The following is a 27,574-nucleotide window of genomic DNA, read 5'->3' as shown; positions in this document are numbered from 1 at the left end:
AAATATGGTTATTTGCAAACTGTCAGAGCATAAAAGAACACTTGGTTTAGTGGGCTGCTAAGAAATTTAGTGAGCTCTTTAGAAATTTAGCTGATGCATTTTGAGTTAATAAATGTCTTCCTTCAAATGTGAACTTCTGTTATCTTGGGGTGGAGATTGCACAGCTGTTGAAAGCTGTTGAGCTTGTTAAAACTCCTTTCTGAAATGTGGTGTATCTTTGTTGTGTCCTCAGTTTCAAAAATGTCAAAAAAGTTCAGAGATGAACTGCCAATTGAGATGGCAATCTGCTTAAACATTTGAGCAATCCAAAGTGGTTGTAGAACATATCTTGTTCAGTGAAACTGCTTCTGTGACAACTTGCCAAATTCAAGGTATGAGGAAGATTCAAGCTGAGTGGCAGTGGGAGGGGAGGAGATGGTAAGAGACTTGCTGGAAGCTGCCTATCTGTGTCAAAGGGTCTCCTGTTTGCAGTTCTAGACAGGCACTGCTGACTCACAGCCGAACTACTTATGCTGAGAGTTTCTAACAGATTAACTCTTTCTGTAGCTTTTGCTGAACAGACTTGGCTTATCTGTGGGTATCTGTAGAAGAGTATTACATAGGTTTGTACCGTGTTTGTTGTGACAGATGTGGTTCTGGAACATAAACTATTAGCTGAGTTAAAATAGAAGCTTCTTTGGGTTGTGAAGCATCATGGAATTATGTATCCCATGGGAAAACTGGGAGGGCAGTCCTGTATACGCATGCTGCTATATGTCCTAGGACAGCAGATTCCTTTAAAGTTTTTTTTCCTTCTCTTAGAACTGAAGAGCAGCCAGATGCAGTTTCTGGGGGTTTTCTTGTTGGTTTTGGTTTGTTTCAGATCCAGACTTCTCTTCATATTTTCCCTTATCACAGCTACATGTTCTTCTGGAAGGATAGGCACACCTGGACACATGGGTGTAAAGACCATGAACAGCTTGATTGAACAGCTGCTGTAAAGTTACACAATTAAAGTGCAATAAAAGATATTAAGGATATAGAATTCCAGTATGAAGCATTTAAACGGGAAGCTAGGAAACAATTTTTTGTCACTTCAGTGAAAGGAAACCTTATGTGGTAAGGTATTAGTAAATTGTTCTGACACAATAATTAGGCTCTGTTCAGATGTTAAGCTTAATGGGACATTTAAGGTGTAGTTATTTAATTTTTGCTTCAGAGTGAGTCTTCTATCCCAGATTTACATTCCTTCTTCTACCCATGTTCATCAAGGCCTCAACTTTCTTTAACTATAAGAGATTACCTGTTGTCCTGAACCAGGACACCTGTGACTGACTCATTTGTTATCACACAAGCCAGAAAAAGGCCATTATGGAGCCATCTTCAGCTCTTTGGTATATCTTGATTTTTCTCAGTCACCTGTGCTAAGATGCCAAGATAAGTTATCCCAGCCTTTAGGGCAGGGTTAGAGCAGGTCCCTGATGAATGCATTTACAAAAAAAAGAAAATTAAAAAAAAGAAAAAAAAGAGAAAACCCACTAGGTGATAAATATACATATCTTAGGTAGCTTGATAATTTCTAAAAAAAGTCCTCTTCTCCTTAACTTTCATTTGAAATTGTTATAGTTGCTCTAATAGCTTACTGATCCTCTTCTCCAGATGAGTTATTAATGTTTATTCAATGTTTCTAATACAAAAACGTTGTGTTAGAATGCTCTGACACTCCTCATTTCTTCTCACCGTGGGGTTGTTTAAGATGAGGTAACATTCTTTCCAATGAACTGTTGCATTTTATGATTGCTGCTTTAAAGGGAGCTTGCACCAGCTTGCCCGTGTTTGGGGCTGGCTTGATCTGGGACGCCTTCTACAAAGTACCATATGTGTTAGGGGAAGAGATTCTAGTTGGAATGTGTGGAATTTCAGTATGACTCAAGTAATATAAAAGGCATGTTCTTTAGGTATGGGAAGGTACTCCACTAACATCTGTACAAAGCATGGGATAAATAGTTGCTATGTAAACTGTTGGTGATTATATTCAGAAATCGCAGAGCTGAATGCTTAAAATGGTTCTAAAGACCTAATTTAGTGCCTGTCTTCTTATGCCCGTTTACTATTAAAATACATGAGTATTAGGGTATCTTATTTTATTTTAAATAATTTTGTAGGTGATTTGCTCCTATAATTCTTTTATAAGGCTGTACATTCCTATCTCCCTCCTCTGCTCTCCATTTCCCATTTTGAATTGTCATTACACTGAATACAGTTAGATTCAAATATTTCAAAGAGAACTTGCTATAAGGAGTTTGCAAATTTTATTATTGTCTTCCTGTTATTCTGACTTCAAAAACAAAACAATGTTTTCTTAAAATCATGTCATAAACTGTCATTTAAAAAAGTAAATTATGTGACTCATGAGCTCATTTGAGAAGCTAGGCATGATTACTTATAAACAATGATGGTATTTTGTCCAGAGAAAGGGCTTTAAAGAGATGAGAGTATTCTGAAATATGTCTGCATTCTGGAGACTCATAGTTATGTTTAATTACCAAGTGATTGTTACTGCCTCATCCAGAACTTAGATGTGAAGAAGATTAAGTCTGTATTGTAGGAAAAGGACCAAGACAGGAAATATATAGCTTTCTCTGGTCTGTCCTTCACACACATTCCAGTGAGGCTTGATGTTTTCTCTTGTGTGAGAGTAAGGGGAATGGTTATTAGAACAAAAACAACCAGTCTGTCTTGGATAGATTTGTGCTACAAGACTTTGTGTCCCAGGAGACCATAAATTTAGCATGCTGTCTGAAAGTTTCTGATAGAGCTATGAGATCCAGAGCATGACAGAAATGACTGGCCTGTTACTGATTGGAGCTACCAAACAACTGAGAAGGAGTAATCTCCTTGAAGTATTTTAAACAAACTTTTAAATAGTGATGGGGGAATAGTTGAGCTGGAAAGAGTAATGCCAAAGGCAGCTTTATTGTAGTGGCTTTAACAAGTTAGCTCTCAAAAAAGTTTTTGTTCCTTATCAAGGTAACAAGACTAACACCCTTCTACAATCACTGGCTCATAATATTGCTCTCCCTTCTATTTTCCTTTCTAGTTTCTCTCTTACTTCAGTTTGCCTTTGAGGTTTCAAGGTTCAGGGCTGCTTGATGAATGTTGGACATGCAGTTTGATAGCTATTTAAAAAACATCCCTTTTTCATGAATTTAAACTGCTTGCTAAACAAGTCAGGCCCATATCTGGGCAGCTGTTTTGTCTGTGTAAGGACTTCTGTTGCTGGTTTTGCTGTTTTGAGTGTTAAGGTCAGTAAGGGGGAAAGGAAGCCTGACTCTTCAAAGGGAGAATGTCATTCAGCAGGATTTTCAATGTGCTCTACTTAAACAGAGAGTGGCTGCTTCACGAAGGAAAGATTGCACTATTTCACAATAATCAGTTGCTATTAGTGCTTTGCCAGCTGAATCCTAGCATTGGGTACTTTGCTGCTTCTGTAATGTGTGGCTTTCTATAACTCACTTTTATTGGAATACTATCAGCCACTTCTGGAGCTGTAGCTCTGCCCCTGCCACGATCAATACATTGTCACAAAGTATAATGAAGGAATCTGTTGGAATACATCTGGTACTGCAGTCTTCATCTTTCTTGCTGGTCAAATGAGCAACATCCTGCTTTATGCTTTAAATTTCATCTGCCTCTTTGTGATCACCAACAGTGCACACATGCATACTTCAGAGAGTTAAGTGATTTTCCTGGAAACTGTAGGAAAGGTTTCCTTTCCACTTGGGTCATACTGCTTCCTCTTATATTTCCATGTATTACAACAAAAACAAGCATGCCTTCTGCTAAAAGTGTATGTTTCCTTTATTTACGATGCATATGAATATTCAGAGTAGGTGGCAAAGTGAGTTACTTGTGTCACTAGTGTCTCTGAATGCTCAGGATACGGTGCGCTGCTGCAGTTCCTTTTCATAAAGATTGCATAGCAAGAAGGAACATTTTAGGCCAGTGATTTTTGCCTACTCTGGCTGCAGATTAGGACTGCAAAGGTGACATTTGAGTATGAGGGAAACCCAAATGAACTGAATTCTTGTCCTTTTACAACACACTACTGCTGTATGGAGTGTGAAAACCAGATACATACTACAATATCATCACTTTAAGGGAGTTTCCTGCATTGTTTAAAGCAGCTAAATGTGTTTTTCCTGCCTCCTTTAAAGCTCCAGGTGTGTTTGTATGTGGGAAGAAAAATATGCTGCTAAAACCTTCCATGCTCTTCCCTCAGCTGTCGGGGAGTTCTTGTATCTTAATGGTAGAGAAGTCCTGAAGTTATTTCATGTTAGAGGAGTCAGAAAATAGGGTTTAAGCAGTTTGGCACACCTAACTACTCATTTTTATGCATACTGTTGTGACAGGACAGGGATGCTGACTTGCCAAAAAGGGATTTAAAATCTAAAAATTTATCTGTATCTTAGATGTGCACAGCTCAATATATTTTAGGGCTTGGTACAAATATATGCAGTTACTTACTTAGATGACCTAAAGAGAAGGGATGATGAGCCTTGTGGAAAGATGGGGAATAAGGGAATGATGCTCTGGAGACAGAAGTGTTGGAATTAGTTTGTTAAGATAATTAAATTATCTGTTGGGCAAATTACTTGAGACTCTTTAGAGACCAAGACTGAATTTCCTTTCTGTTGGAAGCTAGAATCATCTAGAGAGGAAAGACTTAATTCTATTTTTATCTTTTACTCAATAAATCCTTGACTGTAAAATTTCTGTCCACTATGCCAAATAATCTGAAACTGATCATGCGGATGTGGGAAACAAGACTGTTTTTTTTAATGCCTGGACTAGTTAGATAGAGGGAATGATCTAGGGTGGATCTGAATGACAAAGGGCAGGTTTTTTGTTTTTAAGAAATAGGCAGGGTAGCTCAGGTTTAGTGATCAGCAAGGGGAGTTGATTAGGGGAGTAGTTTAGTTATTGAGAAAAAGGACTGGCAAAGACTGAAGAAAAGTGACTGATATGTCAGCAGGATGTATATGTCTTTGGCCATGTTGTTTCAAAGCTGAGGATATCTGCATGTTTATGTTAACACTGGGTCTCCTTGTCCTTGGAACTAAGTTGCCTCATCAGCAGAGCCCCTTAGGGGATTGCAAGTCTACCCAAGACGTCATCATCCTCTTATAAAAGGGGGAAAACTGCCAGTTCTGGTGTCTCTGACCCCTTCCTCCCCCCTCCCTTCAACTTACAGAGAATCAAGGGGCGGACCTCACTTCTGCAAACTTCATATCTTGCTCTCCCTTGGAGTATTCATTTTTCTCCTAGCAGTAATTTGATCTTGGGCTGTTCCAACTTGCCTGTAGTGAATAAGCAGAGGACTGCATATTGAAAGACTTGAGTTTTCTCACTAGGCACAGTTTTCTGATAAAAGAATGAGAATGTCTTGCAAGTTTTGAATGAGTTTAAAGTTGAGAGGTCCTCTTGAATTATTTTTTTTCTTTAACATATCTATGTCTATATAAAGAGAGGTCTTTAAGGGCTTTTAACTGTTGAGAAGAGAATCAACATGACACTGCTGGAACCAGAAATGCAGATGACAACACTCCAATCAGGTACCACTCCAAACATATCCTGTGGTTAATTTTTGCTAGTGAATCATGGTTGCTGAACTATATAGGACGTGCCAGGAGGCTGTATGACTTCAGATAGACAAATTAGAGAACTGTGGTGATTTCATGTACAGGTTGCAGATGAGTACTTTTTGGATGTTAAGTACTGTGCAATTTAGAGCTTCATGAGAGATAAAATTATCTCTCTTTTCTTCCCTTGTTGGTCTCCAGTGTTAAATTTACATGAAGATTACAAAATTCCAGTCAAAGCTAAGACTTGTTCCAATGACATGTTCCTCCATTTAGCTTTTGACTGATATATGTGTTTTTGCTGTTATTTATTTTCTGATTAAACATATTCTTGATACTTTAGAGGGATTTTAAATTGTGTAGTTTGGGCAGAACTTGTATTAGAAACTTTCCGATATTTGTTTTATGTCTTGAAAGTCTGTTTCCTTGAGAATGACAGTAGTATTTTGTTGACATGATTCATTTGTAAGTACTGTGACCTTCTGGTGATTCTGTGCTTACCCCTTAGATATGTACAGGGTTGCATTTCTCACATGTAAGCCATGCTTGAATTAGAATTATCTGTTAATAGGAGCATGAGATACTTCTGTAGGGTGTATTTATCTGAGGCTCTAGGACATGATGTAGTCATGAAAATAAATACATATATAGATATGAATGGCCTTTGCTCTGTGGATGGGAACAGAGACTTGGTAAGATTTGACCACAAGCTTGTAGTAGCCTAGGAGTTTGGGTTTGTGTCCTTTTAATCTCTTGAGCAGCATTGTCTGAAAAGCTGCACATAGGTAATGCCAAAAGATTGGAGACAGACTTGTTCCTGAAAGTCAAATGCTTTTTTCATTTTCTTAAGTAATGACTGGGAAAGAGACAAGTAAAACAATAATTTCTTAGTTTAATTTTTCCCCAGAATTGGTACCAAAATTGCTATGTTTTGTTTGGTTATTTTAATTTTATATTATTTTTTATTTTTTTCCCGGAATTGACCATGTTAATTTCCGTAACTCAATTTTGTGTGTTTTTAAAATATATGTGAAGATTTTTATGTCTATAAAGATCCTGTATGACCTTTATTTTATAGACCTGACATAGTCTTTGTTATTTTAGAGAACCAAAGTATGGTTATTTTATATCTCCTGTTGTAGACAGGAAAGACAGGCCTACATCTTATGTAGTGTTTGTCTCAATTCAGAAGAAGGTTTGTACATAACACATCACTCCTCTGTTGTACTCTTTCAATCTGTGAATTTTGGAGGTAGGGTTTAGACACTAACAAGGTGTTTGGTATTGTGGATGCATATGGCAGGATAGTATCTAATCTGGCTTTTTTGGGAAGAAAACTCTTATGTGACGGCCTGAAAAATATGTTGACTTCAACATGCTTTGTTTCTAATTAGTTTTAAATTCCGTCCCCCCCCCCCCCCCCCCCCGCCCCAGCAAAGAACAGCCGTGAAATTTATATTTCAATGTTCTTATAATTGAGTTTGTGCATTATATTCTCAGGAAGCTGACATAATAAAGTAACACTTGTTGAAATTAGGAAAATTGCCTTCCTATTAGTATTGCTTTTTCTCAAAACTTTGTGTGGCTGTGTTTGTCTCCTCCAAAGCCTCAACTTCTGAGGCTTTCATTTAATTCTGAGGGTGAGTGTTTCTCCCACTAAAGACTACTTGAATGGAGCTTTTGCTTAAGTCCCCTAACCTAGTCTTGGATTATGCAGTGGCGTTCTGTAATGTTGAGGCAATTTCCTGGCAAGTGTAGTTTACCTAATGGGGGATACAGATTTATTGCACCTCTTCCAATAGCAGACACTCTCTTCTTTTCTGGATCAACCACTGCTGGGAAAATCTTAAGCAAGAGCAGGCAAATGTTTACGTAAATAGATTCACAAGATTGGTGGGGAAATGGAATGTGACAACAGGAACATGTGCATTGTAAGTTTTAAAGATCTGTCTTGAATAATGGAAGTGTATTACAAGCTTCTAGATAAGGAAAACAGCTACTTGATGATGAGGCCAATTTGTTCAGTTGTAGTATTTAGAGACTTCAGATGGTGGTGGTGGCTGCTCTTGTTTGGCCTAGTGAGGTAGTTGTGTGTTGGGCAAACTGAGACTTGAGAGGCTGAAATTGGATCTCCGGTCTGTTGAGACCTATTATGAGGAATTGAGGGAAATTACTTAGCTGAGGAAAGACTTCTCAAATCTTCTTGGTCCCGATGTTCATCTTCAGAAGCCCTACTGGAAAGATGGAAAGAGTTGTCTCAGTCAACTCCTCAAAGTTTTCAAACATCCACTGAAGAAATAGGAGAACCGTGGCCTAAGCTGGGCAAATAAATTATCCTGGTAGAGTTTACACAGCTAGCACTCCATAGACCAAAAATTGTTCAAGACTGCAGGTCATGAGGCTGTGCTTTTTTACTGCTTGGGTATTAATGGGAGTCCACTCAAGAAGCAAAAGTATCTGAAGCCATTGCTGACCTAGGACACAGTGTCTGTATTCCATGTTGGCAGGCACATGAAAAACTACTCCTTTGATACTAAAGATGAGAAAACATTCTTAATGTTTTGGAGAAAGAACTGAGGGGGACATTACAACTTTACTTTTCTGGGAGAATAGCTTAAGCGGAGAGGGTCTGTTTCTTCAGAACAAAGAATAACTGAGGCAAGAACAATATGAACAGTGAGGTGCATATTGTATTAACCAGAGAAAAATTAAAAAACGTCTGTCAAACTGAAAAAAAAAGAGGAGCAAAAAAGCCAATGCAGGTGGTTGGTGACAGTGGAAGAAGGAAAAAGTAAAAGTGAAAATCAAGCTGAAAAGACATTCCAAAAAAGCAAAAATAAGACCAAAACCATGACTGGTCTATTTGGCATCTCAATGGACTACTAAACTTATTTAAAGAACTGGTATTACTGATCCAATCATTCAAAAAGCAGACATACACAGTGGGGTGAAATTCTGCATTCAGTTTCAAGTGTGTAGTTTTGGAACCAGCCCTGTGCCAATTTGTGTGTTTTCATTCTGCTGACAGTGAAGCTGATGTGCACATCTGTACCAAGCTCTTAGGAGTGGGAGCTCTCTCTTTAGTGTTTTTTTTCTCCAAGAGTCAATTGGTCTTTTTTGCTGCCTTGTCTCTTTTAGCATCTGTGTAATTTGTTTTCTTTATTTATATTTATATTTCTGATTCCAAAAGCTTGCTGTTTCCTTCCCATTATCTACTTCAACCTAATCTCCCTATGTAGCCTCTTTTTTTGTTCAGCTGAAGCCTTTTTGTTATTTGCTTCATTATCTAATTAGCCTATATAGAGATCTTGCAAATTCTTTTGCTGTTGGTCACTTTTCAGTCAGGATATGGACTAAATAGTTTTTGTTGTTACATGGCTTTGTAACAGACTTGCCACTGAAGGAATGAGCAATGAATATTATATTTTCTTTTCCTTTTTTTTAGTGGAGAGGCAAGAGTGCTAGAAGCATAGTTCATTTTGGACACAGTCTACAATTTAGTAACACATAAATGTTTTCAAACAGCCATTTGAGGAACCCATGCAACTGGGGGAAATCTCAGGAATCTTGGGTATGTTCCTGTCTTCTCTGTGCAAGTTCTGTGTTTAAATAACAAATACAAACTTTCTAATATAACTTCACGTTTTTTTTTTAATTAAAAATTGTTTTTGTCACAAATTCATTTTTATGGCTTCTAGCAGGTGACTGGGCAGAAGTGTGTGTGCAGTACAATAAAGAGGTGCAATCAGCCAGAGAGAAACCCTAAATTTCAGATAGTTTTTTCCCAGCGTTTTGCATGGATGGAGAAGAGTTATGGCCTCTTAGGGTCATGTAGAGTCTAACAGTGCATTGCCAGAATTAATGGATGTTAGCACTTGGACAAATGGCTACTTCTGTTAATGAATTCTATTTCATTATGGTTTTGCTCTACTTAAAACCTTTGTTTACTGTTCTGGATAGCTTTGGTTTGTTTCAGTGCACAACAGTGTTGTTTGCACTGTCTTGGTATATATTGAACATCAATAATCATCCCATTTTGATCTTATTTCTGTGAGTATACTGAGAAAAATAAGATTGTTCAGTGTAGGGTAGCCTATTGAATATCATGTTTGGGTTTTGATATGTTTGTTCTGTTGACCTGCTGAAAAAAAATCTTAAAGTCTATTAGACATCAAGACAGGTATGCAAACCCAAAACAAGGTGGTTCTAAACTGTCAGAAGTTTGGTTTAGATGAACAAGAGTATTTTTCCCATGCATATTGAGAGAACAAAAGCAGAGCTGTTTTGAAGTCAGCACTGTAAATGAGCACAGAAATAATTTAGTTCTCTGTAGTAGATAAAACTTGACTTCTGTGGTCTAATTTGCTTTGTATCCAGCTGGTTCTGAAAAAGGAAAAATTCTTTCAGCTAAAAATTAGTGTTATTTTGAATCAAATGCAAAATTTCCCTTATTTTCTGGGGAAAAGTTGGATTTTTGAGCTACTTTAGCAGATTAGGGATATATTAAATTCAATTTAGGAAAAAGCAGTGCTGATCCCTTCATTCTTTCTTTCAAAACACGACTCCCGGACTCTTTTTCTTCCCTCTTTACAGGATTTAAGTTGAAGTGCTTTAGGGATGTCAGTTGCTAAACTGCTTTTAATGGGAAGGAAGGGTACAGACAGCATATCTGTGTATTCCCCCTCCTCAGCTCTTTCAGGAATCACAAATGTCAGAGCTGCAGTATGTGGTTGATGTTCTCTTTCCTGTTTTAAATAGATTTGAAATTCAGTATTGGCTTTTAGAACCTGAGGAATGACCTTTCCTTGATGCAGTAAAATGCCTTCTAACTTCATCTTGTCTTTTTCAAGCACCAGTTACAAGGATTTTTTTTCCTTGCTGTTGTTTTCATCTTATAATGAGAGCTTTTTGTAGTTGTGAGGTTTTTTGCATTTAGTTTTGTTTTAATAAGTAGAACTTGTATTTTTCTTCCCTTTTCTTCCTTCCTCCCTCCCTCCAACTTGGAATTTCAAGATTGCAATGAGCTCTTGAATCAACACAATTGGGATTTTGGTTTTGGATGGAGGGTGGAGCTGAGGGGAGAACATTCCTAGTTCTGTAGTTTGCATCATCACTACTTTAAAAATAGAACTTTTGATTTCTGTTTGGAATCTATGGCATTTGGAAATGAAACCTTTTGTATCTAGGTAGCAAGTTCCTGGGGAGTGTAAAGAGTTCCCCGGTTGCTGGTACAGCTCCCCGGGTGTATATATTCTGAGTAGCGATAAAATGACTTCACTGGCTTTTAACCAGAATCCTGCATGTGATTCAAAGACTGAACAAAGCTATGTGAGCTTCATCATCATCATGCAGGGGGAATTCTTTCCGAAGCAGCAAATGGGATGTTCCTTAAGTCAGCTTTAAATATGGAAATTTTTGTGCTGGAGCTACGAACTGCACAAAGTTCTGGGCTGGCTGTTGTCAGACATGGGAGAGGAGTGTACAGCTGTAAGCTGCACATTAGTGAGTTATTCCATTCATGAAAGATCTGAACATAACCTTTTGCTACCTTTTATCCCTGTGATTAACTATTGAGAAAGCAAATCACAGTGTGGTTGTGTTAGCCAAACTAGAGGTGAAGGATTGTGCTGAAACTAAATATATAAAAAGATGCTTTTCTTTTTTCCCTTTTTTTTTTTTTTTTTTTTGTGTCAAGAATGACAGTCTACAATAAAAAGTACTCATTAGAATAATTTAGCTGAGCAGTACCTATTTCTTCTGATAACCTTAAACAAAAAACTCCTGGAGCTCTCTTTATCCCTGTAGTAAGTATTGTTGAAGCATTAAATAATCTTTTGAAAATAATATTTTTATTCCTCCATCTGCTTTGAGAATACTCTGTTTATTCTTTTTATACAGCAAGTATTACTGTATAGGTTAAGAAATAGAGAGTAGGAAAACAACCACTCAGGCACCTTTTTGCTCTTATCCCTTCTGTGAACTAAGTTTAACTTGCAGGGGGCACAGACAGGCTGCGCTTATTCTAAAACAGTAAAGATGTGGTAGACACAAAATGACTGCTTTGTCTCATAACCCTTCTTTTTGCTCTAGCTTACTTTGAAATACAGCTTCTGAGAATTAACTTTAGGGCTGTGTGTGTGCATTTTAACCAGTTTCCAGTGTACACAGTAAGATTGTCATCATCATACTGCAATTTTCAGTATCATTCATCAATTGTTATTAAAAACAAAACAAAAGTTTTGTTTAAACAAAAGTTTACTTTACATGTAAAGTCATGTCAGGTTTTATATGTTGTAACTGTAATCAAAACAGTGTCTTCCTTTCTGTGAAATTAATGGGCCCTGTTTAGTTGTTGTCATCATACTCTGTGAGTTACCCGCTCATTTACATGATTAATATGAATCAGCTTTTCTTTAGGAATATACTTCAAATGCATTGGAAAAAAGAAGTGAAAAAGGATTAATTAAGTTTCTGTTTGGGGTCTTTAGGCACAGATGTATAGGAATTATTATTGATTATGTATATAGGCTCAGACTGATAATTTTTCATCTTTGTGGCTCAGGCAGATCATAGTCATCTCTGTGGCCTGCCACTAATTTAGGTTCTGGATTAATATCTGAACATGTGCTGTGCTGATTCTCTCTGAACTGGTATGATGATTACACCACGTTCTTTGCCTAAAGGGATACTCTGCAGACACACATCCGTTCTGTCTCCCAGTTACCTGGTGGCTCCTGGGTAGCCAGTGTTTGCCAGATTTAAGAGATGACTAATGTTTAACAAAGTGCTCAAGTTTCCATGCCTTTGTGATAGCAGAAATTTGCATTAGTGTTTATAATCAGGATTTTTTGTTTAATAATGGGATCCAAGCCCAGTCTACATTTTGACTGTAGACATTGAAGTACAAATGTTTTATGTCTAAGCATCAATGTGAATCAATCCCTAATGTTATAATGTGTATAGATCAGTGGTAGGGATTATAGGTAACTGTTGCGGTTTTGGAAATGTCTCTTACGTTATTGTTTGATGTTATGTGGAAGCTACTATAAATAAATTTTCGTATTAACCTGTTTGCTGTTTGCTTTTACCAGACTCAAATGACTCCTACAGCACAGAAAACCCCTCTAGAACAAAACAAAGTAACCCGCAGCTTCATGTTGCCTCTGGATTCTCCTTACTGTGGAACTACTGCACCTCAGTTCAGACTTACAGCACCCTCTGCTGTTCTGACCTTAGGGCTCTTCCAAGGAGACACTGGCATTTCTTCCAAATTGTCTTTTTAAATGGAGAAACCTCAGCTGGTTGTCTTGAGGTAGTCTGGTTTTTCATTTGTGGCTAAGGAAACGTGAGCCTTGCTTTATGGGGGTGAAACTAGAATTTTTATCTTAATAGAAGAAATATTGCCCCCCTTTCCCCTTGATTTCTTTGTCAAGATAATTTTACTATCAAAATTAATATAGAAAACTGTTTTAATTACATTGGCACAGCTCCCTTTTGTGATTAACCTTAGTGTGGTTTAAGAATGCTGTCTAATTTAGCCATAGTTTAGGTAGGTAAGAAGTCATAAAGCAATGGAGCAGGCATTAATCTTCAGGGTTGCAGAGCCCCCTCTCCTGCTGCTGCAAGTAATTCTGTCATATAGTCCCCTATATAAATTTACTGAGCACTGCTTTAGAAAGTGTTAGATTTCTCACTCATGCTGGACAGCTGTCCTAGACTTTCTCTCTTTGGTTAAAATTCTTCTAGTTTTCAATATTAAATGTGTCAGTGGCTTTCAGTGCCAATGACTCCTCATAGTTAAACTGATGCAAACCTTAATGCAGGCAAAATATTCTCCCTAGAAGAAGCTTCATCTACTTAGAATATTCTTAAAGTAGGCAAGTGCTAAAATAGTATCTGCTAATGTGACCTGCCTAATGTTTTTTTGGTATCTTTTTGTAGTGATGCTTATTTTAAATCAGATCCTCTATGTAATGTTAATGATGCTTCCTAGGCATTATGCACAGCATTGGATCCCCAACAGGATATGAACCTATTTAATTATCCCATGTCAAAAGTAGGTTAAGAAATGTATTTGCAGTTCTTTGTAGTCTTCCATTTTCTTTGCCCTGATTGTTTTTCCTCAAAAATGAGTGTATCCCAAATAAAGAAGTTGCAGCTTCTAGTGAAGCACAAGCAGGCTTGATCAGTCTGTAATCATAAACCTTGAGGAGATTTTTTTTCCTTTTTTTAAAATTCTGCTGGAGATACTCTGATTTAAGCTGTCATTCCTTGTCTGTGTTTTCCAATATTTGGGATTTGAACTTTGTGTTCAGTGATGTCAACTCAAATATATGCGTTTTAAAAATATATTGAGTGGTTTTGATTTATTAAAGTTACTGTGACACTGAGGTACCACTGATGAAAAATTGCACCTCGCAAAACATTTGGTTCAGAAAGGACTTTGAGCTTGACTTACTATAAAACATTCCCAAAGCTTAGAGCCTTCAATGTTCTCTCAATAAAAACTGAAATAAACAGAAAACTTTTCAGTCTACCTGTGCTGATTTCATGTTACCTCTAAATAAGTAGGAACAAGATCCAGATTAGTAGACTCCTTTTAGAAAAACCACTATTGTTATCTTACCTTGAAAACAGGAAGATTAATGAGATTCTGGAATGTGTAGCGTATGAAAAATGGTCTCCAAGGCACAAAAATTTCAGCCCATTTAAAAGTCAAAAGATCTTTTAAGTTTAAGCTAGAAAGTTACTGACAACTTTAAATGGATGAGAAAAGAACAACAACTTTAAACAGACTTGTGGAGTCTATTCTGTTCTCTACAGAATTTTAAGCTTGTTTGTATGCTTTTTAATTTACTATGATTTCTATATAGTGTACAATCTCCATTCTGGGATTTAAAAAAAATTGTTGTTCATACCATTATTTTTCTTCTTCTCTTTTTACTGGGCTTTCGCATTATGGTGACAAAGTGGCTACATATAAGAGACTGCTCCACTCCTCCCAGTTTTCCTTGGAGAGAGGCAGTCACTGTTTGCTGTGGTTGTTGATTTAGTGCCTGGGAAGAATGAGGTTTTTTTGGGCCCCTTCCTCATCTCTCTCTTGCTAAGGGAGCCTGCGTCATTGAGAAATGCTTAACCTTCTGGCCCTGAAGCAGGACTGGAAACTTTGCTGCAAAATCTAGAAGCTAAAACTGGATCTTGCAAATGTTATTTATGTGAGCTACTCTTTCCTTTGATTTAATTGGGACAGGAGATTGCAGAGCTTGATGTAGAATTTTGAGTAGCATCTAATTTGGAGAGTTAGCAGGGGGGGAAATAATTTCTTTAGTTAAAACTGGTGAGTAACTGATTTAGGGGAAGAGAAGAGAAGAGAAGAACTGGGAGCAGAAAACGGAAAAGTGTGGGAGGACTTAATGGAGAAAAATGTCCTAAGATCATAATTCTGGCATTGTCAAGTACTTGAGTACGTCTTTCTAACTTGTATGAGGAGGCTGGCTGTGCATAGTTTTATTCCTATAACAGAAGTTGGTGGTGGAGAGCTAGGGGCCTAAATTGTGGTGGGAACCTAATTTCCAGGGGGTTGATTTAAGAGCAAATGCTGCTTCTTGTATATGTCTTATTTTCCCATAATGCCCACTTTTTTTCTTCTTCCTCCTCCCCCATCCTGGACCATGAGGGTTCTTGTAACATTTCTGCAGAATTTACAGATGTCTGGCTGCCCTGCTGCAACTACACTCCATTAACCGAGAGGGAAGAAGAAATTCAGAAATCCCAAACATTTCTGCAGCATAATCATAATAAATCTGACATATCATGAAACTGTTGTGCTTGTGCTAATTAAGTCTCTAGTGTGCTTGTAGTACAAAGAGCAATCCTGATGTACCCACAGAGTGTTGATTTTATTTCACATGCTCTGGCTATCTATACACAGCACATGCCTGTATGTTTATTGTCAAGATATTCCAAACAGAAATGTGGCAGCTCTGTCTCTTGGGACCCAATATCTTTATGGTAAACTAAAATAAAGAAACTAAATTGGAACAAAAATGAAGAAGCTTGTCTCAAGGGTGAAATAACACAAAACAGTTCAAATTATTTGTCCCAATGATTTGTCGTGACCAGTGGAAGGGAGGAGAAGCGGTTGTACTTTCCTTTACTCCTGTTTTGCAGCAGCAGTAGCAGCTCAGTGCATCTGCTGCTTAGCTCCAGCTAGCTTGGACAATTGGACTTCCTTATGAGGAGTCTAATTCGCTTTTGAAAACAAAGCCATTTAAACCCCCTCACTTTTCTGATGGATCAGTGACTCTAATTAACTCACTGAACTTTCTTATGAAACCTGGAGCCCTCAAAAAGAAGGAATTATGAGAGCATAATGCTAGATTATTTCATCTGGTTTAGGTAATATCACTTAAACTCTGTACTGAACAGGGAAGCTGAGGAAGCAGATAAACAGTTTCAACTCTTTAAGTCATAAGTAGGGTGAGAAAACTACTGAACTCTAGGTCATGGAACCTGTAAATGGTGGCAGTGGCTGCGTAGTAAGTCCAAGAGACAGAAAAGATTGCCAGTAAAGAATAATATACAGTGCATGCTAGACTTAAAACCTTAAGAATTAAATTAGAAGTGAGTGATTCTTAGAAGAATATTAAAAACATGAGCATTTCCCCAGTATGAGGTTTGTCATGTCAGAATTTGCTTTGATTTTACTCTGAGGTTGCTACATATCTATGAATGGACAAACAAGTCCTTGGAAGAAGGGTTGTGAGAACCCCAGGCTTGGTCAGGGGTCTTGTGTGATGGTAAAGTTTCTCCTCCAACCCGTGCTTCCAAAGAAAAACTCCGCAGGCTCTTGCTGTTCGGTCTCAAGGCAGTTTATTGCAAACTATCTAAAAGATTGTCTTCTCGGGCTGCGGCTGCTTGGTCAGCGGCCCAGGCAGAGGCACACACACACCCTGACATCCTCTCTGTCTGCTGTCTGCTTCTTCTCTCCCCCCGCCCAGGGCTGCTGCTATCTTTTATATGATATATTATGTATTATATGTTTACAGTTTTTCCCCCAATACCTACTACCTATATTACCAAGTGCTTTTCTACTCTAAACCAATCCATAAGTGCCAGCATCACCAAGAACATGGAGGCAAGGAAGAAGAAGGAGGAAGAACAGGGTCAGCCCACTCTCCTCCATCTTAGAACTTCTGACCCCATGTACAAAGTAAAAACCCTCCTGTACAATACTAAAAAATTTTTCCCTCTGTTCTGTAACTACTTTTACTATACTATCTAACCATTTGTGACTGCTCGTTCCACCTTCAAAGTTGGTAACTCATTCCATGGCTCAAACTCAAAATCACAGCTGTTTCCAGCTGCCTGCTGGGATCTAAAATACCTCTGACCAAGGCCTGGAACCTCTAAAAATGTCCGAGAGACATTTTGTGTTCCAACAAAGGGTGGTTACACGTCTCTCACAGAATGGTTGAATTTGGAATGTTGTCTTCCCCAGCCCCTCTGCTCAAGCAGGTCTCCCTAGAGCGAGTTGCCCAGGACTGTGTTCAGATGACTTTTGAATGTCTCCATAGATGGAGACTTCACAACCTCTCTGGGCAACCTGTGTCAGTGCTCAGTTGCACTCACAATAAAAAAATTCCTTCCTGATGTTTGTAGGGAACCTCCTGTTTGTGCCCATTGACTGATCCTGTCACTGGACACCATTTGAGAGGAGTCTGGCTCTGTGTTCTTTGTACCATTCCTTCAGGTTTTTAGATGGATAAGATTTCTAGTCTGGCCACGGCTCTCCTGTACTGGGGACCTCAGAGCTTGAGCCAGCACTCCAGGGGAGGCCTCATCAGGGCTGAGCAGAACAGGATCATCTCCTGTAATCTGCTGGGAACATTCCTCCTAGTGCAGCCAAGGATACCTTCCTTAGCCTTCTTTGTCCATGAGCACATGGCTGTCTCATGTTCAACGTGGTGCCCAGTGGGATCCCCAGGCCCTTTCCTGCCAATCTGCTTTGCAGCCACTTAGACCCCAGCATGTGCTGCTGCACCCTCCTGGCCCAGCCAGTCACTTTTCAGTCCACCTCAGTCTCCTCATCTGGCCCAGACTCCATTAGCTTCTCTGGGAGGATCTCACAGGAGGCAGTGTGAAAGCCCCACTGAGTCAGTAGAGACAGGCAGACAGTACCCACTGCTCTCCTCTCTTACACCGGGTCTGTCTCTGCACACTATAGCTGAAACCTAAAGACAGATTTGCTGTTGTGCCCAGGGAAAAATATTTTCTGATAGAAGAGAATTGTGAGATCATAGTCAGTTCTGGCCTTACTGTAGCATAGTTACTAAAAGTGAGCATATGGCAATATGGTTCTGTTAAAATTGGTTTTGTTCTAAAGAGTTTGTTCACAAGTGATTTCTGTTAAGCTGGCTGTTAGATGTACTGGCAGTGAGCAGCCAAGTTCTGCCAGATCATAACAACTAGCAGCCATATAAAAATCATATAGTTTTCCTTTGCATGTCTGTCTCTTCAATGAGATCCTCCACTTGTTTGCTTTTATGCAGTCCCACCTTAATGGTCCCTCTCTTGTGTCTGGATTTACAAAATAGATTCGGCAGCCAAGGAAGGGAGGATACATGGATTTCTAATCCCAGTTCTGACACACAGACTCTGTGTTATATTTAAATCTCTCTACTTATTTTAACCTAGTTTATCCAGCCAAAAATTTTTTTTAATAGATTTGAATTGATCAGAATCCATAAATGTGAGGTTCTGACTGATAAATTCTTGTAACTTTTACCAAAGCAAGAAAGAAATATCTTAAAGGGATATGAGGCAGCTAATGGAAAATTTGTGACTAAAGAGACTTCTTTGCATATTGTTTCAGGTGAACTTACAGATTTATGAGGAGGCGAGCAGAACAGAAAGCTGATGTCTGAATCAAAACATCATGTTCCAAGCACACTTTTCTTTACAGTTATAAACACTTAGGCTATGTGCCTTCCAATGCTTTTAGGCCAGTTGGTGATTAAAACTCCTAAGATTTGGCAGGTTTTGCTGGGGAGAGAATATACCCTAACAGCTACTCGCCTTTTTTCTTTGCTTTCATGACTGACATTATCAGAAATCTTGAACATGAGATAAAATCTGTGTTAAAAGTAATCATGCTCCTTGGAAAGGAGGCCTGTATATTTTCCCTCCTCCCTTTAGATAAAGGAAAGTAAAACTGTGGTTTGGTTGATGCAGAAAAGGATTCACTTAAAAATGTAGTCTATGGAGAAGGAATGGTAGTACTATCAAAACTGCATCTTCTTAAAGTGATAGGCAGGTGAGTCCCATGAAAGCATTAAAGGACTTCTTCCACCATAGCATGACAAGAATATTTTTCTTGCTAATCAAAAGCTGAGTAATTTAGCAGCATCAGGTAAAAACCTATCCCAAATCTAGTCTAAAATTCTCTCCTTCTTGAGATTCATTATTTATGTTTCACTTAAGGTCTGAAAGGTCTGCATGTGTGGAGGGGGGATGAATCCATTCAAAACTCTGGAAGTTCTTTCCAGGATCAGTGTGTCCATATCATGAGTTTAACTATATCATGGCTGTGTGCCTTGACATTGTCTCATTTTATGCTATAGCTATAGATTAAAACTCAAACACATTATACATTTTTATATTGTAAACAAATTCAGTTGTTGATGCCACCGTGAGAGCTCAAGATTGGCATTGATATATCCAGGGAATTGCTGAATTTCAACACTAAAGGAGGAGTTTGAGCATTTGATGTTGGAGGTGATTTATAGGTTTTTGGCAATGCAAGAGCTATACATTGTACATTATAAAGAGAAACTTATTTCCTATCTCAATCCTGACAATAGCAATTTTCTACTGTGAGGTGAGATGAGCGTCCATGACAAGGGAAAAGGAGGCCACTGCTTTTGCTGGCAGCTGACCACTGAATTGATAGAGGTGTCATAAAACTTGGTCTCCTACTTTACCTCAACCAAGCCTCTACTACTACTTGATTGTGACAAAGGACTTAAACAACTTTTAGAGAAAAAGTTAACAGTTGAAAAAACCCCACATCTAAAATTATTAGGGTTGGCTACTAACTTATTAAATGAATGGGATGGTTTATGGTCTTTTTAGAATTATGTCTCCATTAGTGCAGTTTTTTCAAGTTGTAAAGAAAACTTCTGCAACCATAAGGAAAAGATAACCTTTAATAACAATCTAGATTCTGAGATTGCAATTCTGTATCAGATTAACCAAGAATATTGGTCACATTAAGCCTCAAAGTGTTGTTGATGCCCATGTAACCAATGTGTTTGGAGAAGGAAGTAGCTTTCTGGGCAAAAGTCAGTCCTGTAATGAAGGTTTACCTAGTGGAAATTCTGCTAGTATAAGCTGAGAAGTAAATGAAGGGTTTGCTAATCCTTCCACAAGCAGTGTGTGAACACAGAGTACAGCCTGGCTGTTTCCTCTCTTGTTTAGGTACTTTAAAAATAGACTGCATTTTCCAAGTGTTTGCAGGTAACCCTTTTGTGCAGTAAGTAGGATGGTTTCATAGAGAAGAAACCTTTTTTTGCTGGACGTTTAAAGGATGTGGGAGAGAGAAGTGCAGGATAGCTTTTGCTCAACAACCACAGGAATTAGTGACATAACTTCTCAAACTCTTAGACATGCTTTAACATGAGGGGAAGGGTATCTTCCTCCTGTCCTTTCCCAGTTACTCCCTCCTAAAACCAATTTGCTGTTTTAAGACAAATTCAAATGGCTTCCTTTTCCACTCTATCCTGCTCACTAACCCACTTGGTCTGGCAGCCAGAACTTCCTCTGTTTTTCTGCTCTTGAGAGCAAAACCAAATGTTTTGGACTTTGCTGTTTTCACTTGTTCATAGTGGTTTAAATTGAAGCCTGGAATATCTGTAAGAGGAAATGTTTTGAAATGTTTTGAAAAGTCTTGTGCTCAGTGTTCTCCACTGGTCACAGTGTATACTCACATGTCAGTGCCGTTCACTTAAGAGTTGGACTCGATGCTCCTTGTGGGTCCCTTCCAACTGAGTATTCTCTGTCATTCTGTGTGTGTGATTTTTGCAACCTCTGAGTGTTCCTGCTTGTGGGCAGTGGTGGGGGTAGGCAAATGCACATCTGTGCCTGTGTGAGCACATCTGCCTACCCCTGGAGAAGCTGAAGTTACTTGGCGAGCATGTGGGTGAATTACCAGATTAACTGTAGACAGGAAGGCTGCTATAAGAACAACATTTAACTTGCACCTTGAGTGGCTGTCTCTGGCTTGAAACATCTGATTCTTTTATAACAAGTAAACTATTGCTCTTAGGTAAGAGCAAGGAACTGTTACTTCCTTTGGTCTGAGTAATTATTTTAGAGGAAGATGGGTAATAGCTGAACTAAAGGAATATGTGGAATTCTGTTGTGATTCCAGCTGGAGCAGCTCTCAGTTAAGGCCCTTCACTAGAGATACGCACCCCAGTTTGAGAAATGGTTCTTGATGTGTGAGCTCTCACTGTGAAACTCGTTGGCTTAGCCAAGGTAATTTGAGCTAATCTTTCTAACTTTGCACTGGAACAGAGTGAGAGCATTCATACAACCAGTTCTGGGGGTTCACAACAGGGTGGTAACTTGAAGAAGGGCTAGTAACTTTGAACTAAAGAGGTATGCAACAGTGTTTGCATCTAACCAGAATTTATCTACCAAAATGGTAAAAATAACAAATAAGTTGTGCTTGGATATGTGTTTTTAATTTACTTGCTTGTTTTTGTTGGGCTTATATGCACAGTGGGCTGTAGTTGTTTGGGAATTGGTTGTAAAACTTCTTTCTCTTAATCCCTCTGCTTTTGTTCTACCCTCTACTGAGAAGTTTTCTATTATGGACAGAGTCCTTCCACTGCTTTGGTCAGAGAAACCCACCATTTCTTCTTCTCTGGGCTCAAAATCTCTCCTTGGGCAACACCTTTTTGTAGTTCAAGGAGTGTATATGCAGCTTTTTAGAGCACAGAACTGACAGAACTGCTGTCAGTGGTTTTCTGAAGAAAATCCAACTAAATTAACCAGCTTGTCTTTAAAAGTCTCACCATTTTCTTTGGCCTCGTAGGTGACACCTTCTTAGATGTTACCCTCACATGTAGTAGTATCAGGAGCATGTCCTGCATAATGCTTTTGTTTGCACATGATCTTAAGTATTATAGACCTCTGGACCATTTCTTTATGACACCCATCTTGCTCAGTGCAGTGGGTCCTGGAGGGAGGAAGGAAGGAGGAGAGCCAGGGTCCATAAGTGAACCAACATATTTGCTTCCCTTCCTCTCTCTTTTCCCTCTTTTCAGCCCTTGTAGCAATATTTGTGGAGTCTCTTTGCAGTACTAACATCAGGAGTGAAGAGGTGGGAAAATAAAAAAAATTGGCTTTATTGTGGGGCACTTTGCTCCTCAGGTCTGCAGAGCCTGGGAGAGAGGCAGGGCTGAGTTACTCATTGTTAGCAAAGGGGGATGGGATTGCTGCTGCCTTTCCACACCTCACTTACCATGTTGACTTGCCTTGCTGGTTGGAAACTGCTTATCTATGGAGTTAATCAAATGCAGATCAGAGTTGCATTCCTTGGGCTCAACTGATTCTTCTTGGTCCTGTGTTTTGCAGATAGGGATCGAGGATTTCATGTGCTTTGTGTTTTCAGGGAAAGGCAAATTGACATCTTGGCTGAATCCCAAGGAATGGAGTGGGTGGCAGAGTTTATATATGGGCTGGGGGTTGATTTGGCTCTAGCTGCTGTGCAAAGTTCACTTTGACAGCTGAAAGATGCAGAGAGAAGCACTTTCAGAATTAGAGACAGTGAGGTAATGAGAAAGTGACATAGGAAAGGAAGTGGAGGGGGGGAGGTGGGGGGAAGGGAGGGCTCAAAACTGGCCTTGACATCATCTGATAGGTTTTCCACCCTGTGCAGCAGCTATTTTTATGCTTTCAACTCTCAGTAATTACAGCTCAATGACAGCCAACTTGCCAAAAGCAGGGGTGGTGGTATATCCCAGAGTGGGTTGGAGGACTGAAGAGCTGCTCAAAAGCTACAACAAAAGTCCAGGTTCCCAGGCATGATTCTGGCTGCTGTGACCTATTTTCACATCTGCATGGTGGTTTAGCTCTGGCTACCTGTCATGTCTAGGAGTTTTCTGAATGCTGAATGGCAGCACTGGCTGTCACCAGCTGATTGAAAATATAAGAGGAGGTAAATATCAGACTCTTCCTGAGAACTGGAGAAGCAAAAATGTACAGTGCTCCCAGCCTCGCTTTTCTTCCTCTTCCTAAAGGCCATTGTTGGTGGGGGGCATTGTTGGTGGATCCTGGGAATATCCACAGCGAACTCACATTACGTAGATGTGATCTCTAGCTGAGAAGTAAGCAACACAAGTGTCACTGTGCAGTCTGTATTTATTTTGAAATATAAAATGAATTGAGTTGTGAGACATTAAGGCTTCACAGTGATGTAGTGTAGCATTCTATTATTTTCCCAGCTTTTGTGTAATTGCTAGACATCTCAGACAGATCTTCAAATGTAGTGGTCTCGTACTTCTTTCTTAGGATTTATCTGGCTTAGACCTTGCCTGAGATCTCTCTCATGTTGTCTGAGTAAGTTTTTAGCAGTACATTGTTTATATTTAATCACTAAATTATGTGCATGCAGATCATTGGAGGCGTTGTGTCCTGTGAGAACATTGTTACTGGGGGAAAGAGGAGAACCTGCATTGAATTGCAGAGATGAACGGAGGTGAAAGGAGGAAGGTGGTGGTGGAGATTATGAACATATTTTCTATCTGCTTGATAATTTGAATTTAAAAATGCTTTTTTTTTTTTTTTTGGGGGGGGGGGGTAGAAACTAATGGTGGAGTTTTGTGTTACAGGTGAGTTCATCCAAGGTCTGCCCTCTATTAAAATTGATGTGGCCTCTCTCTCCCTTCCCTTGGCTTTTAAAGATAGAAAGAGACAAGAAATTAATTCATTAAAATTTGTGTGTATTTGAGGTACCACTACCTACTCACTACTTTGAGTGGTAGCAGTAGCTGTGTAAGCCTGTGTGCTCCTGATGCAGCATCTTGGGGAAGAATACATCCCCACATTCTGCATCTTATTTCACACTTGAAAGTTAGAGGATGTGCAGCTCTATTCATGTCTCATGCATAGATTATGAAAACTGGGCCTGATGTTTTTCAGATGAGAAATCTATGGCAAATACTTAGGTGCCCTTGGTAAAGGTGATTGTTTTGCCAATAGTACTTCTGCCAATTCTAGGGTAAAAGTTGTGCAAGACACTGAATGTTGAGTGTGCATTAGTGGGGTTGCTCCTACTTTTCTGGAGTAGTTAAGCAACTGAAACTTGTTGAAATCCTACCTCAGCTGTGAAATGGGTTTTCCAATCTACCCTGTTAATTTCCAGAGCAACTGTCAAAGTTACTTCTTACAGTGCATTGATATTTCTGTCCATGTGATTGCTGATCAGACTTTTGGATCTCTTACCAGTACATCAGGATCCAGTAAAGCAAATTAAACTTTTAAAACCTTTTTTTATGTTTATAAACCAGTAAAAATGGTATCAATGTCTCATATAACACAGGTTGCTCTTGGCTTTACTTATCTCTTAGATTCCACGTTTTGCAAGGAGAAAACCCAGAAGTGCTTGCTTGTGTGTTGAAGGTATCCTCTAAACTAAGCCCTTTGGAGTTTATCTTCTTACAGCATGGGGAACATTATCCATGTTCTCTTTGGAGTGCTGTGGCCCAGATAATTCGGATAATTACTTCTTCTTTTAGAACACTAAATAATGGTGTGGGAGAAATTTGATACTGTGAGACAAAATTTTAGAGTATCTTCCTCAGCAAATAAAAGATTTACCTAGCTACCATTGAGCCAGTCAAGTGTTCTTCTATCCAAGATGCTTTCTGCATAGGAAAAAGAAAGGTGTGTCTGTGTACATGTCTGCAGCTCTGCAGTAATACATTGAAAGGATCAGATCTTCATCAGTTCTTAAAGTTCTCTTCATCAGAACTTGGACAATGTCTTAGTGCTGTTTTGGCAATACCTGGGTATTGGCAGGTTTGCTGGATGAACAGCCAGCTCATGTTTCTCAGGTTTTGTATGCTGTAGTGACCTGCTAACTCAGAGGCCCTGGTTGGCAAAATTATAGTAGGTCCTCACCTCTGTAGCTGAATCTTGTAATTTTTACCATCTAAATGGTATAGTCTTGCCAGGAAAAGCAGAACTGGGTCTGGCACTGAGTAATTGTTCTTTAGTTATTGCAATTATTGGACCTCCCTGCTCAGAGTATCAGGCCTGACTCAATGTGTTTTGTGTTGCTGCTGAAAGGGGAGATCTGGACAATGTGTTTCTTTATCTTCTCCTTCATCCAGTCTTTAGAACTCTTGTGGTGTGCTGAGTCTCTTTCCCAAGGCAGGTCTCCACAGTGCTGTGGCTGCTAATGCTCACACAAAAACAGGCTCTTCTATTTATGCAGTAATTTGACCTTGCTGGCTGAAGTTCACTGGGAAGACTGAACCTTCACCTGACTTTTACAAATCCTAAAATTAAGATGACAATTTTTCTTGAGTATATGGTGGTAATTCAGGAGTATTGCAATTACAGAGCTTTATATTATCACCAAAGGTAATTTTTTTACTCACAGGAAGACTGGGGTTTGGATTCTTTCCTGGATGAAGGTTGAACATTTCAAAGTAAGAAAAGCACTGTTAAAAGTACTCAGAAATGTCACTGATGCCATCTAGCATTTGGTTGAACACTACTTTTCTTAGATATTAGTTTCATTATTAGAGAAGTTTTTTTTCCCTGACTGTAATTCCAGCCTTGCTTTAGAAAATGGCTTGAATGCCTCTAAAACTATTTGGAAATTAGAAAATTTTATCTTGATGGGAACAGAATATGAATTGGAAACTGTTCCTGTAGTGTTTAGAGTATTCATCTTTTAATTTTGCAATGTCCATGTGGTTATATATTTATATATTTTTTTTTTCTGGAAAGATAACAAGAATATTTTTTTTAGGTATGTGATCGTTGGATATCTCTTCTTTTTTTTTTTTTTTAAACTCCAGACTTCATAGTACTTCTTATGATTCATGCTTAGCAAAATTAAAAACCAACAAAGCTACCAGCTGTATTGGTGAGAGTACCTCCTGGTTGTTGTTCAGATGGAACATGTCTTCCCCTGGTGACTTCCAATTCCAGTACCATGCTGGGCAGTGTGTATAATCAAAATTTGTCAGCCATGTGGCATCTGTTTATGATACACATGAAATAAGCTAAAGTTGAGGTGGATGCCCCCATACAAAAACAGATTCTGAAGTTCTAGTGCCTGCAGTAGAGGTTTACTGACTTGGGGCTGCAGATTATCTTAAGGTAGGAGTTTCTGCTAGGTTGGGAGAATGGATTTAAGGGAAGAAGGGGTGAGAATATGTGCTTGCACAGAAGTAGCCTGCTCTTACCTGTGTGCGGTCTCAGGGCAAATGCATATGAAGACTCTATTTCTCGGATTATCAGTTTAGCTTTCTCCACAGCTAATACTCTTGTTTCTAAGGGTTTAAGGTAGAAGGGAGAAAAAGCATTTAGTTTCTGCCCTCAGAGCAGGGATATTCTCCTAGCTGTGTGCACAGCATGCTTACAGTCGGGAGATGCAGGGGGAGAGAGGGTTCTGCTCAATCACATGATATTGCCTGTCTGGCAGGTGTCTGCAGTGTGAGTAGAGGAACCAACTGTTCACTATTTTGGGTGAATGAGGTTGGTTGTTACTGCAAGTGGCCCCACAAAGAAGTCCACGCATCTGTTGATAAGCAGTGCTCTGCGTATTGCTGCCCAAATGCTTATAGCTGCTTGCTGAAACAGTGAAGTTTCTGTTTGAGCTTTGAGATCATAGGAAGAAAAATTTTGCCAAGAGCCTTGTTGGTTTTAATCTTTAGATGTTGGCTGTCAGGGTTTGTCTGTGCCTACAGAACCTCTCTGTTCTGATGCAAGCACAGCCTTGGAATCTAGCAGTAAATTGATTTTTTTTCTGCTCTACCGCTTGGTGCAGTGACCGAAACCTGGTAGAGAGGGATTGTAGTTGGGTCTCTTGTGAGGATCAAGCACCCCTTCCACTTGCCTGGACGCCTCCTGTGTTACAGAATCCGCCTTCAGGTCCAGGGATTTCCTCTAATATGTTGGATAAAGCCAAGACACTGCAGCCTGCCTATGTCGGGATTGTGCCGCTCGCAGAGACTGTGTCAAAGCAAGGGGAGAGCTGTTCAAGCACATATCAAGATCCATACCACAGCTTACGAGAAGGTCAGCAGGCTCTGCTCTCTTTGTTGTAGGCACTGTATAATTCATTTGTGGGGGTTTTATTTTGTTTTTTTTTTTTCTGTGTTGTTGTGGTTTTTTTTCCCTCTTGCATATTGAATCTGCCTGTTTTTGCTTTCTGGGCAATAGTCCAGAGTTTGGGTTTCCCACTGACTCCTGTGACCTCTTGTCCCTGAGGGCATTCAAGCACATCATTCGACAAGCCTGGAGCTCTGTATGAAGTGACTTGCAGTGCTGGGATCTTGAGACAATTACATTTAGAAATTTTGGGTTCAAACTTCCCTTACATCTGTAGGCCTGTTGTGAGCAACATTTTAAGGCTATTTCATTAAAGGTGTAAAGGATTGTTCTGGAGTGGCAACTGTGCCTTGAAGAAGATAAGAGTACCATGTTTTAAGTGTCTCTATGTTCTTCTTTTAAGACTGTTCAAGGAGTGTTGTGGATGTATCTAAATGTGATCTTGTCTTAGTTGATGGTATTCTGCAAATATGTGTGATTTTTTAACAAGGATTTAACAGTTCTGAAAAATTATGTAGACACAGAGAGGTCAGATTCCAGGGAGTCTAAAAGGAAAGAAGAGGATCTGGAGGGACTGAAAAAGATTGAGAAGATGAAAA

General features: G+C 39.1%; 1 protein-coding gene across 3 annotated transcripts in view; it reads left to right on the top strand.

Moving 5' to 3' along the window:
- Window positions 1-27,574, top strand: part of MRTFA (myocardin related transcription factor A) — a 74,377-nt gene that overhangs the window by 2,326 nt on the left and 44,477 nt on the right. The window contains exon 2 of one of the 3 annotated variants that reach the window (XM_077783413.1): window positions 9,067-9,192. The exons of 1 other annotated variant lie outside the window; for it this stretch is intronic. In XM_077783413.1, coding sequence (XP_077639539.1) covers window positions 9,162-9,192 — 31 coding nt within the window. In that variant the 5' untranslated portion in view covers window positions 9,067-9,161. Of the gene's footprint in view, window positions 1-9,066; window positions 9,193-26,346; window positions 26,943-27,574 lie in introns of those variants that run through there. One more of the 3 variants, XM_077783412.1, reaches the window with a different exon arrangement.

The sequence above is a fragment of the Lonchura striata genome, chromosome 5 (genome assembly GCF_046129695.1).
Source record: "Lonchura striata isolate bLonStr1 chromosome 5, bLonStr1.mat, whole genome shotgun sequence".
NCBI lineage: Eukaryota > Metazoa > Chordata > Aves > Passeriformes > Estrildidae > Lonchura > Lonchura striata.
This window is presented reverse-complemented; position numbering and strand designations above follow the sequence as displayed.